A 17,268-nucleotide genomic window follows, 5' to 3' on the forward strand; every position below is an offset into this window, starting at 1 on the left:
CTACCACAGCACTGGTCAGCTTTTCCAGCTAGTGACACCGAGCACATAGGTCATTAAAAATGCCTGACCCCAAGGATGATACGGTATCTGTGGAGTACAGTGCTAAGTTACCAAGCAGCTGGTCTATGTACGCGTTTGTGGGCTCAGTCGAGCGGAGACCTGTACATAAAAATCTTCTGAAAGGTTTTTTGTTTTTTTTTTTTTTAAATATTGCAGTAGACATTAAAAAAAAAAATCAGATCTTTTTGGGAACTCACTTCAAATGTATTTTTTGCCTCAGCGTTATTTTTATTACCATCGTTTTTTCATTGCTTAGAATTTTTAAAAGGTTTCATTTTGGCCCTGGATAGGGAAAAGGAAATTGCACTGCAAAATTTTAGGCTTTTAGTTGTGCTTCACTAGCACAGGTCACACCAGCACTGAGATAGGTCTTTAGCAGTAACTTTCCAGATGCTTTTGGGAGCTTTGGAGAGAGCTGCAAAAAACAGAAGGAAAAAAAACCCCACAACTATCAGAGGCAGGTGAAGCCATAGAGTCATGGGCTCCTGAACAGCATGGTCACCAGATGTGAGAACTACTTTCCCACAGTGCACTTAAAGACCAAGTATTCTCATTGTCTGCTGGAATTTAAGTCAGAGGACAGCTTGCCTCCCACATCCCTTTTGGAAAGGGCAAAACTTTTGATCCTTATCAAACTGTGGGAGAAAGCGAAGCTCTACTTCTTATTCATTTGCTAAAAACAATGGCAGACCTGATCACAAATGAAACGGATCCCAACCTAAAGTACTTCAGTGTCAACTGTTCCATTTATAGAATATCGATACTCAAAAGGTAACTGGTTGTCCCAATTAATTCCAAAACGATCACTAAAAAGTACAGAATTTTGAACGGCTAATTAACAAGTGGAAGTGACACACGATTGGATGGAGGGCACGGAAAATTAAATTTAAGGCTCGAGTATTTCCCCATGCACAAAGCACCTGCTACTCTCCAAAGTACCGCTGACGGCCCTCCAAGCCCTCAGTTAACTACACCATCGATGATGACTTTCTCCATTCCCAGTGGAACTGCTTTTTTGTTCTCACGTTTTCCCTAAAGGCTATTCCCAGGTTTTATGCCCTAAGACGCTGCAGCAACGATGGATTTTTGGCCATAGTTGGTCTTAAAACTTCATAATTGTGTAACTTTCTACTGTAACTTACAGTCAACACATATTTTAACATACAGATAGGAAAAATTATTTACATACTTATAAAAACCAGTGGAGGAAAGGTTTATTTGAGATGTAGGATTTGAGAAAGGCAAGCCTAGGCTTTTATTGGGAGCTGAAGTGTAAACATTTTTGAGTTCCCCTAGATGTCTGGACTAATGTAACAGACTTCTTTGTTCCGAGCAATGACTTCTAATCTTAAGATTTGTGAGACCCCTGGGTGTCTCTAGGTATCTCTGGAGGTGCTATAAAATTACCTCCTCAAAATGCCAAGCACAATAATTCAAGTTCACTTAAAAAAAACATGCCACCCATGTTTGGAGGCAAGGGAGGGTGTCCTGGAATCAAAAGAACAGTCATAAATATTACTAAAGCTTGATCCCTGTCAGTTATATTTGAGTCTAAACCAACTGATGAATAAAGGAAATTGAGCAAGATGAAACAGTTCTGTGTGATTTTTGTGATTAGGGGAGACTGGGAAGGAGCTGGATACTTGGGACAGTCTTTCTTCTGGAAAACCTTTTCTGACCTCCACATTTACTTACTGATGCCTGAATTAGCCCTCACTGGCAACTGGGAGCCTTGTTCCTAGCTCTTCACCCACTTGCACTGACACTGGCGCCTTGAAGTTGGTTTAAATGACTGTCAGGTGTCAGTTTCTTTAAAACAAACAAACATACAAACAAACAAGAATACAGACAGGCAGGGTTGGCTGACCTTACTTTTAAATTGTTTTCCTGAGATTACATACACGTTATCCATCACTGCTCCACAATATCCAATTCTAAAATTGCTTAGTCATGACAAGGTTAATAACGAAAATACTCCGGTTTTGCCACTAGGACGCTGGCCTATAGCCACTATTTTTACTACAGTTTCCAAATTTCCAATAAATTATGTTTCCTGATGGGCTACTGCCCCAGGTTTCAGAGCTTTCTCCGAACACTGCAGCAAGTCATCAGAAAAGTCGGAATATGGATTTAGAAACCAAAGGGACAAGAGTCACACTCAAAAAAGACATCACAGAAGAAAAAGTATACATTTTCCCCTTAAACCAACCTGTCTCTTCCTAGAAACTCAACTTGTGTTTTTTTAATTTTTCGTATCACTGCTTAAACTTAGACCCACATTTTACATAAGCCTTAGGATTCCAGTGAGAAATACTTTACTAAATAATTTTCATTCAATCCTCCATTCACCCTGTTAACTGCTTGCCAAAAACAAGAAAAAGTTCCTTTTAAACTAGGTCTTCTGCATCATACTTCAAGAATTGTCCAAAGGAAAAAAAACTGTCTTAAGCATCAAACAACTGCAAGTTACGAGTCAGAAGGAAAAAAGCGTACTTACTCTATTTGTAGCAGTAGCACTGGATCCAGGGACCACAGGCACATTCGTCACTTGAACTGAAAGATAATTATTATCTATGAGTGGCCAGGCTCCTTCCACTTTGCACGTCTGAAAGTGATCCTTGAAAGTTCTAAGGTGAGGATCTCCGAACAAGCCACAAAAAAGGTAACCAGGAGGGTTCAGATCCCCTCCCCCGTGTTCTCTGGCTCCCGCGTGGCTGTGATAGTTACAAGGGTCATGGGTCACTTCAGGGTTGGTAGAAGATGTGGGTCCGTCCTTAGAACAGTTCCTCTGGCTCATGAGGTCACTGATACCCAACACAGCAGAATGGTATACCAGGTTACCACGGCAAGCTTTTGAAGTTCGCTGGATGCAGCCAGCATAGGCACGCAGAGCCTTGCAAAACTCAGAGTCAAAGCCGTCAATGGCAGAGTTCAGGTGCGAAGTCAGGGCCACAAAGTCCATGGTACATTTCTGGATTCGACATTGGGCCTGCTGATGGCAGTCACCTATGAGAAAGAAGATAAGACCCAACATTTTTTTTGAATGCTTTGCAACTTCCTGAGCTTCATGACATCCTCCTTTGGAAACTGTTCTATCTTGTATCCTCCTATTTTAAGAAGACCTTCAGAAATAGGGTTGCATTGTGCTTCTGTGTCTCTCAAATTCAGCCACTGGGAGAAAAACTGCATGCAATTAGTTACCTTAAAACTTGAAATCATGAGCTGCTGTGAGTGAACATGAGTCTGGCCCAGTATTCTTACATGAAAATTATAAGGGAATGGCTAAATGGAGTACCTTTTCACCCCTGCTATTGTTTACAGATTTTGAGAAAGATTCCTTTGCTCTAAGGCCAAGCCAAAGATGGGAACTTTGTTTTGATTTTGTAAAGGGCGTAAGTCATTTGCTTTGGAAAGCATAGCGTCTATGCACAAAACCACAATTAAGGCTCCACATCTCAGGTTGGGACCCCTAAATTATAGCATGATTAGTTAAAACCCCTTTACCTGACTCTAGTACAGCTACAGGGTAACAAGAAAAAATCCAGGTACTAAGATATTCTGTATTTCCTTAGGGATGTTTATTAAGGAACTGTACATAAACTGACAATCTCCTGGATGCTATGAAATCTAACTGTTCTCTTAAAAAAATAGAGTGACTCATTGGATCAAGCTGTGTATTTACTTCTCCCTTAACATCCATCACTACTGGATCCCAGATCACAAGCAGGTCATCAGGAAAGGTACACTAAATCAAAAAGGACACCAGATTGAAATCATACTGCAAGGACAGTTGATTCCACTGACTGTTTGATTAGAAAGAGAACCAGGGGGGTGCCTGGGTGGCTCAGTGGGTTAAAGCCTCTGCCTTTGGCTCGGGTCATGATCCCAGAGTCCTGGGATCGAGCCCCACATCGGGCTCTCTGCTCAGCAGGGAGCCTGGTTCCTCCTCTCTCTCTCTGCCTACTTGTGATCTCTGTCAAATAAATAAAATCTTAAAAAAAAAAAAAAAAAAAAAAAGCCAGGGAACTACAGCACACAGAATTCTTAGAGTATATATAAATGACTTCTTTCCTTAAGTCGACAGTTCAGATACACCTAATGATTAAAGCAAAGCTAAAATAATTTAAAAAAAAAACCCCAACTCCAACTGCCTTACTTTTTAAAAAAGTCAATTTTCAAATTATGTTTTGCCACTAGCTCCTCATATAAAAAAATTGAGAGGCGCCTGGGTGGCTCAGCTGGTTGAACACCCGCCTCTTGATTTCAGCTCAGGTGAGGATCTCATCATCTTGGGATTGAGCCCCATGCCCAGCTCACTGTGAAGTCTGCTAGTCCCTCTTCCTCTGCTCCTCCTGCCTGTCTCCCCCCACCACCCCTGTCCCACCGCATGCACACACACTCTCAAAAAAAAAAAAAAAAAAAAAAAAATCAAAACCTCTCAAAGCGTAAAAAAAGATACAAGAATTGCCAATACTAGGTCAGTTGTGTGGGCCAGTTTTATATTCTGATCCATAAACTGGGAATGCTAGAATTACTGAAAAGGAAAATACTTTTAATAAACATCCACTTCAAGTTTTATAGAAACTAATTTTAACACGTACTTTGTGTTACTTAAACATTCTTTTTAGGTCTCTAAACTGGAGAAAGTTTCAATACTTTCAAGTCTTAGACTCAGCTCAGAAATGAGAGGAGGTTGTTTTTGTGATTTGTTCCAGGCATAAAATATTTCATAATTCTTATTCTAGGTGATGGGAAAAAAAAGTATTATTAAACACGTAATTATTTTAAGATGTGGACATAAATTTCAGGATAGTACCAAGATTTAGGACTTCAGCTGATAAAGACTTAAAACTAACCCTAGTATCATTGTAGAAAAATACTTTAATCTTTCCAGTATTAAGGTGCTTTTAAACCTGAATGGAATAACCTGTAATCTCTGTTTCTGGCTTGAGTTAAGCAGAAAAGACTGGGGTGTGACAACCTCTCAAGCCACCTCTCCCGTTGTTTTTACATTTCAAAGACCAAGAAGGGAAAAATGTAGTCTAGATTGAGCTCTAATGTGAGTTAAAAAAAAAAAAAGAAAAATTACTGTTTTGGGGCCATGGACTTACAGCTATCACTAAATCACATTTAAAAAAAAAAATCACAAAACACCTTCATGTGTTTGGCCTATCTCATGTTGGCTCATTCTAGAGTTGACAAAAGCAGCTCCTATATTTACAGAATTCCTCTCTCCAAAGTAGATCAAATCCTTTTCAACCGTTTGATTAAAAAAACCAAAAACCAACCAACAACCTCAAAGGCATTAAAGCCATTTTACATATTGGAAAAATCAAGACAAAGGGATATTAAAAGCCTTGTCGTGGCTGGATCATAAGTAGCTAGAACAAAGTCCAGGATAAAGTGCCTTTCCTCAAATCTTTTCCTTCCTCAGGTCACAGATGCTCTAAATTCCTGATTCTCACAACAATAGTTGACAGCTTAAAAAAAGACAACTCTTCCATCAATTTTTTTTTCTTCTTAAGTAAGATTTCACAGCAAGCAGAAAGCAAGGAAGTAAAGACTGGGCCAAGATCAGTGAGTAAAGAGCAGCTCCTAGACTGAATAAATGACAGGACGGGAACTTTCCGCTAAACTCGCAATGCCCATTTGTTCTTTTTATGGTCTATAAAATCTATCCGAGCATACATTTACTTATAATTATTTTAAATAGTCATAAAATATCCAAAGTAAGAAGAGCATGAGATGCAGATGTAACTGTTCGGAAGAGAAGTAGAATATAGATTCCCACCTCCTTTTCCTTCCTTGTCCTCCTCCCCTCTCCCTTTTTCCCAGCAGGCAGGTGCCAGTTCTTTTGAGAAATGTCACATCAAACAGAACTCCTTGTGTTCTGTTGCGTGTGATGAGGTTTCTAACAGCCTTTTCAAATAGAGATGATGGGAAAAGAGGAGGGCTAACTAGAGAGTGCATCTGGTCAGCAGTTTCGGCCCATCACAGGCTCCTATATAATGACTAATTCGCAGTATACACCCAGAAATATCCAGGCTTCATGAATTTATAATGACAGCGCACACTTTGCCTGTTCCAGGCGGCAAAGTAAGCTTCCTGTCAAGATGCCAAGACAATGCAGAGCAGAAACAATCTCAAGGATGTAGCCAACAAAGCCATGAAGAGTATGAGTAAGCAAGTAACTCCCATATTGCATCTCCATTCAGGAATTGTAAAGATTTGCTTAAAGTGGATGTAGGGGAGGAAGAAAGGACTTTTTTTATTTCCTAGGGCAGGAAACAAAATCTGCTGTTACAGATGTCTCCATTTTTCAAGTCAGATGATCAATGATTGGTGTGATAGTGTTTTCATTCCAGTTAATGAAAGTGCTAAAGGATTTGTGGGTCTACAGCTTTCGTTAATGATTAAAAGACCTCACCATTCAAGACCATTTCCTTGAGGCCAGGATTGCACGAGTGAATTTGCAGCACAATCACCAGTTTATAATAAGAGAAATAAGATATGCTGAAGCTGAATTATGTGAAACGCAGGGCCATATGGGGTGCCGAGGCAAATTATATGGATCCAGGCATAAAACATATGGTAGCCCATCTGCAAAGAGCACTCCACTGGGCTCTCTGAAGAGAGAGATCCTTGCATTTCAATACCAATACTCTTCAAAGAAATCTTTCAAAAAAGGAGTTTTTTTTTTTTTTAATGTAACCAAATTAATCATTCACCCCAACAAGTTGTCCACAGGTATCACTCAGCACGTAAACTCTAGGTAGAATCCAATGGTGACTTTAGTGAAGACCCACGAAGATACTGAGAGGAGTTCACATTCCAAGTTCTTGAAATAAGGTAGCTTACATTAAACATTGTAACAACTTAAGTTTTTCATTACTGGCCAGAAAAGAAATTTTCAAGGACCACATTCCAATTTTGTCTTAGAACCCTCTGACTAGGAAGGGAAACAATATCCAAGCAGTCATGAGGGACACACAGTCCTAAAGAATACTTCAATTTCCATTTCAATAAACATACACTTCGACATTAAGAAGACAGATTCTTCACACAAAACACTTCTGAATGTAGCTTGATTAAAAATTAAAAAATGATTAAAAATTTCCATGTGACCATAAACAGGTTCACATTACTAAGATTCTAAAGTTACTCATTTAAAGCGTTAATCACTGTAAGACTTACTACCACACCCTATGTTTCCCCAAGTGAGAGTTAAAACGCAGCTGTTCCATCACAATGCAAAGTTACGAACAGTAAATTAAGTCTCCTCAAATGCCACATTTTTTCCCCATTACTTAAAAGACCTCCCAGATTTTTAGCAAGGCTGCTATGGCTTAATAAATAAATACTACTCCACACAGTTGGGTGGCATTACAGTTCAGGATTCTCCAGATCAGAGAGCGCTGAGACTGCGGTCATAAAATACAGGACAAAAAAAGTCTCAAAGAAAAACTTATCTCTTGCTCTAATTGTTCTCAAAACAGAATTTATCTTTCAGTCTGACACTAAATAAATTCTTTAGACAAACTCCTAGACGTGGTCCTTATTTATAAAGAACATCCTAAATACCCCCTCCCCGGCTTTATTGAGATACAACTCACATAGAACATTGTGTTAATGCAACTTATTTCACAAGAAAAATAAGTACCACCTGCTAGAAGGCTCGTCTGCAGGCCTACTTCGGTAAGAACAGACAACTCTCTTGCTTCCACAGGGGAAGCGCCGACCTCCAGAAAGCCTGGTGAGATCTGTCAACCCCTCCTGGAACCCGAAAACACGCGGCGAGCCACAAAGCACCAGTTTCCCCAAAGAGGGTGAATGCTGAATTAAAAGCAGCTTTCGCAAATACGAAAGAAATCCCTGTTTAAAGACGTTTAAGTTACTTCGAGATTAACCCCCACGTTTTCAAATTCTGGTGAAAATCTCTACATGTGGGGCGATTTCTCCCCCTCATCGCCACCCCCAACTCCAGAGAAGCAGCACAAGGCTCCCTGTCTCCCCTCGAAGGGGGCGGCGGCGGCGGAAACCTGATCCCAGCCTGACTTTCAGTAAACACCAAGACAGTGAGCAATAAAGCACACGGAACATTTGTCCCGGGGGCTGCCCCCGCCGCCCCCGCGCTCTAAATCTTTGATAAGCGGCTGTTGGGAAGATTTACCAACGGTCCCCGTCGAAGGCGGGGAAACTGGAGGGAGGGAAAAGAAGGGAAGGAAAGAGGCCTCTCCACTGCGCCCTGGGCGCGCCGCTCAACCCGCGGGTGTGTCCCGGCCGCCGCGCCCCGAGCCCCGCAAAGGTGCAGGTCTGGAGCCCGTGAGGCCTCTCCCATCTCGCCACGCCACGCCGCCCTTCTGCCCCAACGTGTGCCTTCGGGACCGGGGTGTTTGGAAACAAAGCACTCGGCCCTAAGTTGGCTCCCCTCGCGCGCGCGCCTCATACCTGCGTGGAGCAGCCCGAGGCTGAGCAGTAGCAGCAGCAGCAACGCCAGGGGCGGCCGGCAGAGCTGGGGGCGGCGGCGCTGCTCAGCCCCGGCGGCAGCAGCAGAGGCGGCGGCAGCGGCGCAGGAAGGTGCTGCTCTCAAGCCCATGCCCGTCCATGCAGGTCTCGTGGGCTCCGGCGAGGGCGGCGGCGCGGGCGCCGTGTCGGGTTCGTGGCCGTGGCTGCGGCATGGACTGGGGGACGCTCCTCGCTTCCTCTTCTTCCTCCTTCAGGCCCGCGTCGGATACGGGCCGCCGCCACCGCCGCAGCGAAAAGCGCGCCGCGGGCGGAGCGAGGCGGCGGCGGCGGCGGCAACGGGGCGCAGCGGCATCGCGGCGGCCGGAGGCGGCGGGCGGGGCAGAGGGGGCGGGAGAAAAGACACAAAGACGGTGAGCTTAGCGCTGAGCCCGGCCCCAAAAGCGCGGGCGCCCAGGTCCCGGCCAGCGTGGGCTCAGCGGGCGTGGACCCACCCGACGCGCGCCCAGCCCAAACGAGAAGCCGCTGGCAGCCCGGATATCTCTGCGCGGCGGACCTGCGGTCAATCAATCTCAGCTCCGCACTGCCGCCCCGCCCTCCCTGCATGCGCCAATCCACGTCGTCCCCACCCCTCCGGCCTAGCCCCTCCCTCCCACCCCATTGGCTGTGAACGCGGGACCTCTGGGCCCAGCCCGCCACTCGCAGGGCCCAAAGCGCCCGCCCCCCGCACCTCCTCCTGCCCTCAGCGTGCTCATTGTAATTCGAGTTCCGCGTCCGCAAGCTGAGAGTCGGGTCCGCGGCGCCCGGGCTCAACCTCCCTCCTTCTTCCTCCTCTTCTCTCCTCTTTCCGCGATCTACTGTTTCCTCGTGCCCGACAGAAACCGCCAACGGCAACTCTCTAGTCGGGTAACAAAAGCACCCGGCTTTTGACTTCCCCTTTAATTAATGTTGATTGGGTTTAAGTTCCCCTGAAGGTTTTTTGTTGTGTGTGTGTGTGTGTGTGTGCGTGTTTTAAATCACCCCCACTCTGTCCCTCCCGCTCCAGCTCCGGCTCCTGAGAGGAAGTGGGCGCTTTTACCCAGAGCCGTGCGGCAGGTCCCTTCGCAGCCAATCACATCTGCGGAACCGCGCTCCGAGCCTTTTCCGGACGTTTTGTAAAGCTAGCACCCAGAGGCGTTGGAAATCCAAACGTGACCTGCGGTCCGGAACGGATCGGATGGGCTGGGAAGGTACCCACCAGCTCCCGGCGGAATTCGCCGGCAGCTGTGCGAGGCTCTGGCGTTATTGTTCCTCTGACATTTCCCTTCCTGAAAGCAGCGGGAAGGAGTCTTGAGAGTGGGCGAACTTCGACGTGTTCGGTTACAGTGTAATTAGATTAATGAGGATAGTGAGTTTTTAATGCAGTGTGGAGTAATTACGCCATCGTTTCTTGTTGCTCGGTGGCTTTTCCACGAATTTTCTTAGCCTATTAGCATATGAATTCAATGGCAGGTCACTTTCTACTTTTGTCACGTGGTTAGATCCAAAAATGAGGGGAAAAGACCCAATCGTGTGCCAGGAAAGAGGCTGCCAAATCTTATCACAGGAAAGCATGTTGTAAGGTTGACGATAGGTTCGGTTCCAATTTGTTATCAGTAGGTGTGAAGTGGTATCTAAAGAATGGCTTCAAAGGCTAGGAGCTACTTCCACTGTGCTTGCCTTTGCCATTCCTCCAAGGGGCTGGGGGTTGCCGTTTTAAATTCACTTATAGCCAAATTACAGTTTGCAACCGTACCGGTTCACTACTCATAATCTCTAATTAGTAATTTCGTATCAACCACCGACACGTTAATACTCCACATGTAACAATGTGCTAATCAATGGACTAGGATAATTGAGGGCAACCCTTCGATCACTCCGGCTTACTCATTAGACACATTATGAACTGTACAAACCACTAGGTCCCTAATGAAGGATGTCTATCTATTTTTACTGTAACTTTTCATTACTTACCTATTACATAGTATGATGACTCAAGTGGTAAACACACCTTTCACTGCCCAAGATATAATCCAAACCCTGTGTATATCCATAATATGCTTAATAATAGCTTCAGAGTTGCCTGGAGAAATGACTTTTCACAGGCAGAGTTATCTGATAATGATTTTTAGATAGTATTGTGGAGTAAATACTATGAGACCAAAAATTTATTCTCTTGCAATTATTACATGAAATACATGAACTGAAATTAGTGAAAAGCCAGCAAATATCTTTTAAAAGTAACCAAATCTGAGCAGTTTTTCAAAGTATTTTGCTAACAAAGACTAACAATAAGATGTTTCTTTTCCTTTAACCCAAGATTTAATTGGACCCCTATGAAAAGCATGCCACTTTATTGACCATACTTCAAAACACATAACCAAAAGTTAAGGATCAAATTCAGTTTAGGTGGGGTTTTTCCGCTCTCATTACTTTTACTGATTTCTCCCCCTGCCACTTCTCCCCCACCTCGTATCCTGTTCCTTAAACACACAGTGCTCTAAATTTTTTTTTATCAATAGAGGGCATCCTCGAGCCACTACAAATTCTTGTATAGAAATGGAACTGTATTTCAGAGGGAAAACTTCATTTTTTTCTAAGGTGCTTTATTGCTCATCTGTTGTAAAATTTGACAAGCCCAAGATTTATAAGGCTAACAATTCATTTTTTATTACCACATAAGTGTTCAGCCTGCTTGAGTAAAATGTTAATTTTCACAATTAAACCACAAGGTGGTTCCTGTTTTCAAGTCGTTAGGTCAGTTGACATACTCGCAGGATAAATTCGGACTGTTAGCAGGATTCCGAATGGAAAGCAAGAGCGTGGTGAATGGTCGCTTATAGCGTATCCATTCCTCCAGCTCGAATACCATAAGTAAAGCAGGATTTTAAGATTCTGTAAAGAAAAATCTGGGGATTTTCCTCCCATAAAGTCAATGACTTATAGAAGTCTTACATCTTAATCAGAAAAAAAATCATGACATGACAGCTTGCACAACTCACACCCCCCCCCCCCCATTTCTTGTCACTTGTACTCTTTCTCTCTTCATCTTTGTTTTCAGGAAGGAAAGATGAGACCAGAACAGCACAATTAGAGGACACAGCAAAGCATCCCATGGTATGAACGTGTAAGTGAACAGAATTAAAACACATGCCATCAACATGAATGGATTCTGAATAAGAATTAGAAGTTTCTTTTCCTGAACCTATACATGCTGTCTTAACTATTCCCCTGTTGATTTATCTCCATTTCCAGACATCTAACACGAGGGGCTCACCTAGGACAGAGTAGCTAGGGAGCTGACCCCGATAACGATTTGTGCAACCCATTCTAGAGTAAGCCCCCCACCCCTGCCCTGCTCTCTAGTCCTGGGTGACCGCAAAGCGGGGGCTGAAATAGCCCGGAGTCCGACAGCCCAGCAGCAAGCTGCTAGTGGATTGTACTTACATCATTCTTAACCCTTCCGATCCTGGAGGGGGCTTGACGGGATCAGGGGGTCCCCGAGCTCTGGAGCACGCAGGACCTGGGTGTGAGAGAAGACCCCAGAGCCTGGCGTGAGCGCTGCGCCCCTGGAAGGAGGGGGCCCGGGGCGTGAGTGGGGCTCATCGCCCGAGACTACACAGCCGGCGCCCACGATCCCTGCGGGCTCTGCAGCGGATCACACCGCTCAAAGCGGCAGGTGCAAAAAGCATTTGGGAGCCGCTTGCCAGCGCGCGGAGGTAATGCGCTTCCTGTCCATTTATCTCAGGAAACCAGCGCAGCCTTCTCTTCCAAACAAAATTAACCTCTCATTAGCCAGCCACTGACTCCCGAGAAGACCTTAAAAGCTTTACCAGCTCGCTAATGTATTTAGGCTTTTCTTCCAGGCAAACGCGGCAGCGGTGGTGACTGTCATCAGCCCTGGGGGGGTTCCTCTGGGTTCCCCTGGGAGCCAACCGCTTACCTTCCTCCCCGTCCCCGCCCCCAGCCTCAAATCTGGGAAACTCTGGCCAATCTGGATCCCAGTTTGTGGTACTCCGCAGACCCGACACGCCTGAACGGACTTCACACCACAAGTCGCCAAAACAAGTTCCCAGTAGTTTCAAGAGCGCCCCTCATATCAAATACTCAGCTCGCCTATCTTCAAGAAATGGGGAAGGGTACCCTGGAGGTACTTCTATGGACAGCTGTCCCTGGGTCATAGGCACTGACTGTCCTTTACAGCACCAGCCGTTTACGCAGCAGGGACGGGAAGCAATGATCCGAGGTACGGGGAGTAGTGTCAGCTAGAATCTAGCCGATTCCAGGAGTGGAGAATCAAATGCGGTTCTGGGTCTGCAAGGGAGGCCTTTTGGAGCGTTGGGGTGTTCTCACCCTGGCCCCCCGCCGCCCTGAGGCTGGCAGATTTATACCACACAGGTGGACCAAGACCTAAACAAAACAGTCCGGGCCTCTGCCTGCTGCTCGCCCCCCACGTTCCCTTGGCCCACCGCAAACTTCGACAAAATAAACAACTCACCACAGGCATTCCCTTGTCTGCAGCGCGACGCTTGCCAGCTGGGAAAATAAGCCGCAAGCCACGCGGCGGGGGCGCAGAGGGAGGGCAGCGCGGCGCCCGCCTCTCTCCCCCAGGTGGGGGCAGCGATACCCGGGGGCAGGACGGAGGCTCCGCCTCGGGGGCCGCTTTCTCGCCTGACTGCTGAGCGAGCGCCGGGCGAGGGGCTGCGCCCTTCCAGCCAGCGCGATCTCTCGGCCACCTAGGGAAGGGGGCGGGGAGGCAAATCACTCAATTCCCTCCCGCGTTCTCGAAGTGTCTTTCTCTCGCCTTAGGTCTCAAAGAAGACCTAGCCTAGGGGCCTTCACCCCACCCCCTCCAGCGCCACACCGCCCCCTGTCGGCACTACCCGGATCTTTACGGCGCCGCCGATGAGTGGCAGGGAGCAGCGTCCCAGAGTTCCAGTCTCCGGGTCCCGGCTCCGCTCTTTCCGTGCTCCCTGCCTCCTTACCCCCAAGTCCCGCACAAAGAGGCCTTTCACGCTGCCAGCGCCACCCTCCGCGCCGCCCTCCACCCCGCCGCGTTGCCTTTGCCCACCCGCAGGACCAGCCGATTCCCGGTTGGTGATCGTGCCAGCCGTCTTGGGGCAGGCCGGCCGCGGACGCGTGCAGGCTGTTCCCACTCCGCGCCGTGCACAGGCACAGATGGAGTCCCCCGCCCGCCTTTCCACGATTTTCACCAGCTGTGCACCAGCAGCCACAAAATGCACCCCTTCTTCTACATAAATGATCTCTGAGGGCCTCACGAGTGTATATAAATGGTGGGTGTTTATGGCGGGGCCCGCGAGGGGGTTGTCGTAGGGGTGGGCATGGTCTCTGGACTTTCGCTGAAATAAGGAATCCAGTGATCTGTCCTGTCCACCCAAGGTGCCAGTGTGGATGTTTCAGCTTCAAAAGCCCAGGATAACGATTTGCGAATTGTGAGGGGGGAGAGAGAGAGTTGAAAAGACGTCTAAGACCCAGATGAGGAAGTTTGTTATAAAGAACAAGTCCACGAAATGTTCGGGGAACGACAGTCACTTGAGTCAGAGTAGGTGTGGAAAGCAAGAACGAAGGGATTAACTTTCTTCCCCTAGGCTGATCTTTCAAAGTTAAAAGTAAGCCTTGTAGGTATTCAGAGGTATCTATTGTTCTGTGCCTTCAAGGCTAGTACGAGCAGAGTGCTTTCTATTTTATTTTATTTTATTTTATTTTTTGTCCAGGGAAAGGTTGCAGCATCTTGACTTAGGGATTCCACCTTTTTTTTTCCTCCTTAGAAATATCTTTGACCCTCTGCAGCCTTGCTTCTCTTCTCCTGTCCCCACTCTTCCTAATAATTTCTTGATCTAACGCTAGAGGCAGCATAGGGCAGCATAAAGAGGACAAAGTGGAAATCCAGAGAGGAGGGTCTTGACCTGACTTTCTCAGTGGGACTCTTGGGCAACTGATTTAACGTCTGAACTTAGAGGTCACTATCAAGAAAGTGTGTGTTAGGGGCAGTGGTTTGGTTCCTTCCGGTTCTGAAATTAGGTCACAAGGGAAGCCTCCTCACACCTACAGATCCCCCCTTTAAAAAAAAAAGATTTTATTTATTTGACAGGCAGAGATTACAAGTAGGCAGAGAGGCAGGCAGAGAGAGGGGGGGTGAAGCAGACTCCCTACTGAGCAGAGAGCCAGATGCGGGGTCAGATCCCAAGACCCTGGGATCATCACGTGAGCCGAAGGCAGAGGCTTTAACCGACTGAGCCACCCAGGCACCCCCGGATTCCCTTTTAAAGTGTTTTCTCACCTTGCTTTATCCTCTCTCAGTGCCGATCCAATTGGAAAAAAAAAATACTGGGGATATTTTAAGGTAAATGTAAGATACATTGAAAAATCATGTTCTTGATACTTAGAATTAAACAAACAAACAAACCTAAACCAAAATAAAAGTCCCTCAGCTCCAGGTCCAAAGAAACAAGGAATTTCAATGTCCCCACTTGCTTTGGCTTTGAAAAGCCACAGCAGCAATCAGCAGAGCAGAGCTTTGATTCAGAATGTAAAGGCCAGTCTTATGTTTTTCTTTCTCTTCTTTCCTGCTACCAACACAAAGACAAGCTGACACATAAAGAAGTGGTGAACAAGAGTTCAAAGCAAGCCTTGTGATCTATTTCCTACCTAATGCAGACCTAGTCCTTCCCTACTTCTCTGCTCAAGAGGTCTGGATGGCACCGAAATAGTAGGCACAAGCTGCTAGAATCCTCTCCGCGCCCCCCCCCCCCCTTTCCCAGAAATATTGGGCAGTGGAACCTGGATGCTAACTTGTCAATCATCATGTAAATGCATTCATTAAATCAATACATTCACCTTTTCCTGAGCCTCCTGATACTTTCCAGGATTTTCAATTCACTATCCACTTTGGAACTTTGAGGCTTAGTTCTCCCTCTAGGCAACCCCGGGCTGTTTTCTGTGGAATCTTTTCTGAAATCAAGACAAAAAAGGGTGAAATTTCACAATCAAGTATTAATTCTTAAATTACAAATCTCTTGCTTCTTCAATTTCAACCGAAATTTCAAAATTGCTTAGCTTTCATAGCAATGCACACTTTAAAATGTATCCAATAAAGAGTACACTTTCATTGGGGAAAAAAAGGTTCTTTAACAATAGTGGTGGGAAAATATTTTGTGCTTATCTAATATGGTTTCTTTCATTTGTTTTGAATGGGACCCACCCACGGTCCCATTCACACATGCTACACACTACTATATTTCTAACTGGACCTTGTATGTTCCATTAGTAAAAAGAGATAGTTTATTTTTTTCTCCCAAAATTCTTTATCTTGCTTAATGCTCTACTATTTTTTCTCGTATCTTACTTGAATCTTTCTTTTTTTCTCATACTAACCAATATAAGCCAAAGACAAGTCGCTTTTCAGTAAAATTGACTGAGCATTTGTCTGTTGACTGTTAAGAGACCTGATGATGCACTGTGTCTTTGCACCATCTTCTGAATTTCCATTTAAATGTGATAGAACTTCAACTTTTAAAATGTTCAGCTAATGTATATATCAAACTCTCCAGTTGTTAAGATCATACATAGTTTGCATACTTTTAATGTTTCTAAATTTTTCCTTTTGCAATTTGGGGGCTTCACCTCAATTATCTTGTAGCATACGAATCTGTTTTCTAGTACTTCTTGTTTTGGTTTTCCTGTATGTTTTGTTGAAATTCTTCTCTAGCTTCAGACTGATTCTCAATTTGATAATTCCTTTATGTACTTATAATGTTTGAGAATTATTATTATTGCTAATAAATTATACTATTTTAAATATTAATAGCACTTCTAATAAGATCGGTAAGAAAGTGAACATTTATAAAATAATGCTAGGAGAAATACTGCTTTCACGTGTGATTAAGAAAAAGAGTTTATTTAGATAAACATTACTGAAGTTCATCAAGACCTGTTTTGTTTGAGAGGATTATTGTTTTAATTGAGTAACCACGTAAAGGATCCAAGACCTACTTCTGCTTTTAAAAGGAGGAGAATTTGCTTTGCTGTGCTTTTCCCCTCTATACAAAGATGTAAGACCGCTGTCTTGAACCATCAGCTCATATAATAGTGAAGGTAAAGAATTTCTGGTAAATTGCAAATTTAAAAAAAATGAAACTCTAGACATAGAGCTATTGAACAAAGAAAACAAACAAATAACGAAATAATATCGAACATGACACTGTTTCATTCTGTCAGCAATGTAAGCCTAATTTTCTAGAGAAATCCTGCACTACTAAAATATCCCTGCATATGTATACAATAAAATAGGTAAATGAAGGCATATTAAATTAATAAAGTCAATATTCATGAAAAAATACGATTTAAAAAATGGACCATAATCTCCTTTAAGTGTCAGGAGAAAGGCCATATTTTTTTGCCTGTGTGCTATTAGAAAATCTTTTGTCATGAACCTTTTAGCCTTCCAGCACAGTGCAAAAGAGTAGGACATGAAACTTCAGGGACCGGCCTTTTCCTATTATATTTGTTGATTATCTCAATTGCAGTCATTATACACACAATCTTTTCTAGATCTTGTAATATAAGTTTTAAGAGGCAAAGTATATATCAACTCTTACATTATATTTGCTCTATAAAAACAACTTCCAGAAGTTGGAAAATTATCTTTTTAGAGACGTAAATAAATGCAACGTTATTCTTCTGTGAACCAGTTTAGACCTAGCACGG

At 44.5% G+C, this 17,268-nt stretch overlaps 1 protein-coding gene across 4 annotated transcripts in view; it reads right to left on the reverse strand.

Moving 5' to 3' along the window:
- Nucleotides 1-13,748, reverse strand: part of RGMB (repulsive guidance molecule BMP co-receptor b) — a 29,846-nt gene extending 16,098 nt beyond the window's left edge. Inside the window, exons 1-5 of one of the 4 annotated variants that reach the window (XM_046000356.1) lie at nucleotides 13,613-13,744; nucleotides 13,040-13,277; nucleotides 11,989-12,064; nucleotides 8,509-8,774; nucleotides 2,558-3,066 (exon numbers count right to left, since the gene is read on the reverse strand). In XM_046000356.1, the coding sequence (XP_045856312.1) occupies nucleotides 2,558-3,066; nucleotides 8,509-8,774; nucleotides 11,989-11,993 (780 nt within the window). In that variant the 5' untranslated portion in view covers nucleotides 11,994-12,064; nucleotides 13,040-13,277; nucleotides 13,613-13,744. Of the gene's footprint in view, nucleotides 1-2,557; nucleotides 3,067-8,508; nucleotides 8,775-11,988; nucleotides 12,065-12,374; nucleotides 12,952-13,039; nucleotides 13,278-13,526; nucleotides 13,549-13,612 lie in introns of those variants that run through there. The other 3 variants (XM_046000357.1, XM_046000359.1, XM_046000360.1) reach the window with 3 other exon arrangements.
- Between the last annotated feature and the right edge of the window lie 3,520 nt (nucleotides 13,749-17,268).

Source organism: Meles meles, chromosome 3 (genome assembly GCF_922984935.1).
Source record: "Meles meles chromosome 3, mMelMel3.1 paternal haplotype, whole genome shotgun sequence".
In the NCBI taxonomy this organism is placed as follows: Eukaryota; Metazoa; Chordata; class Mammalia; order Carnivora; family Mustelidae; genus Meles; species Meles meles.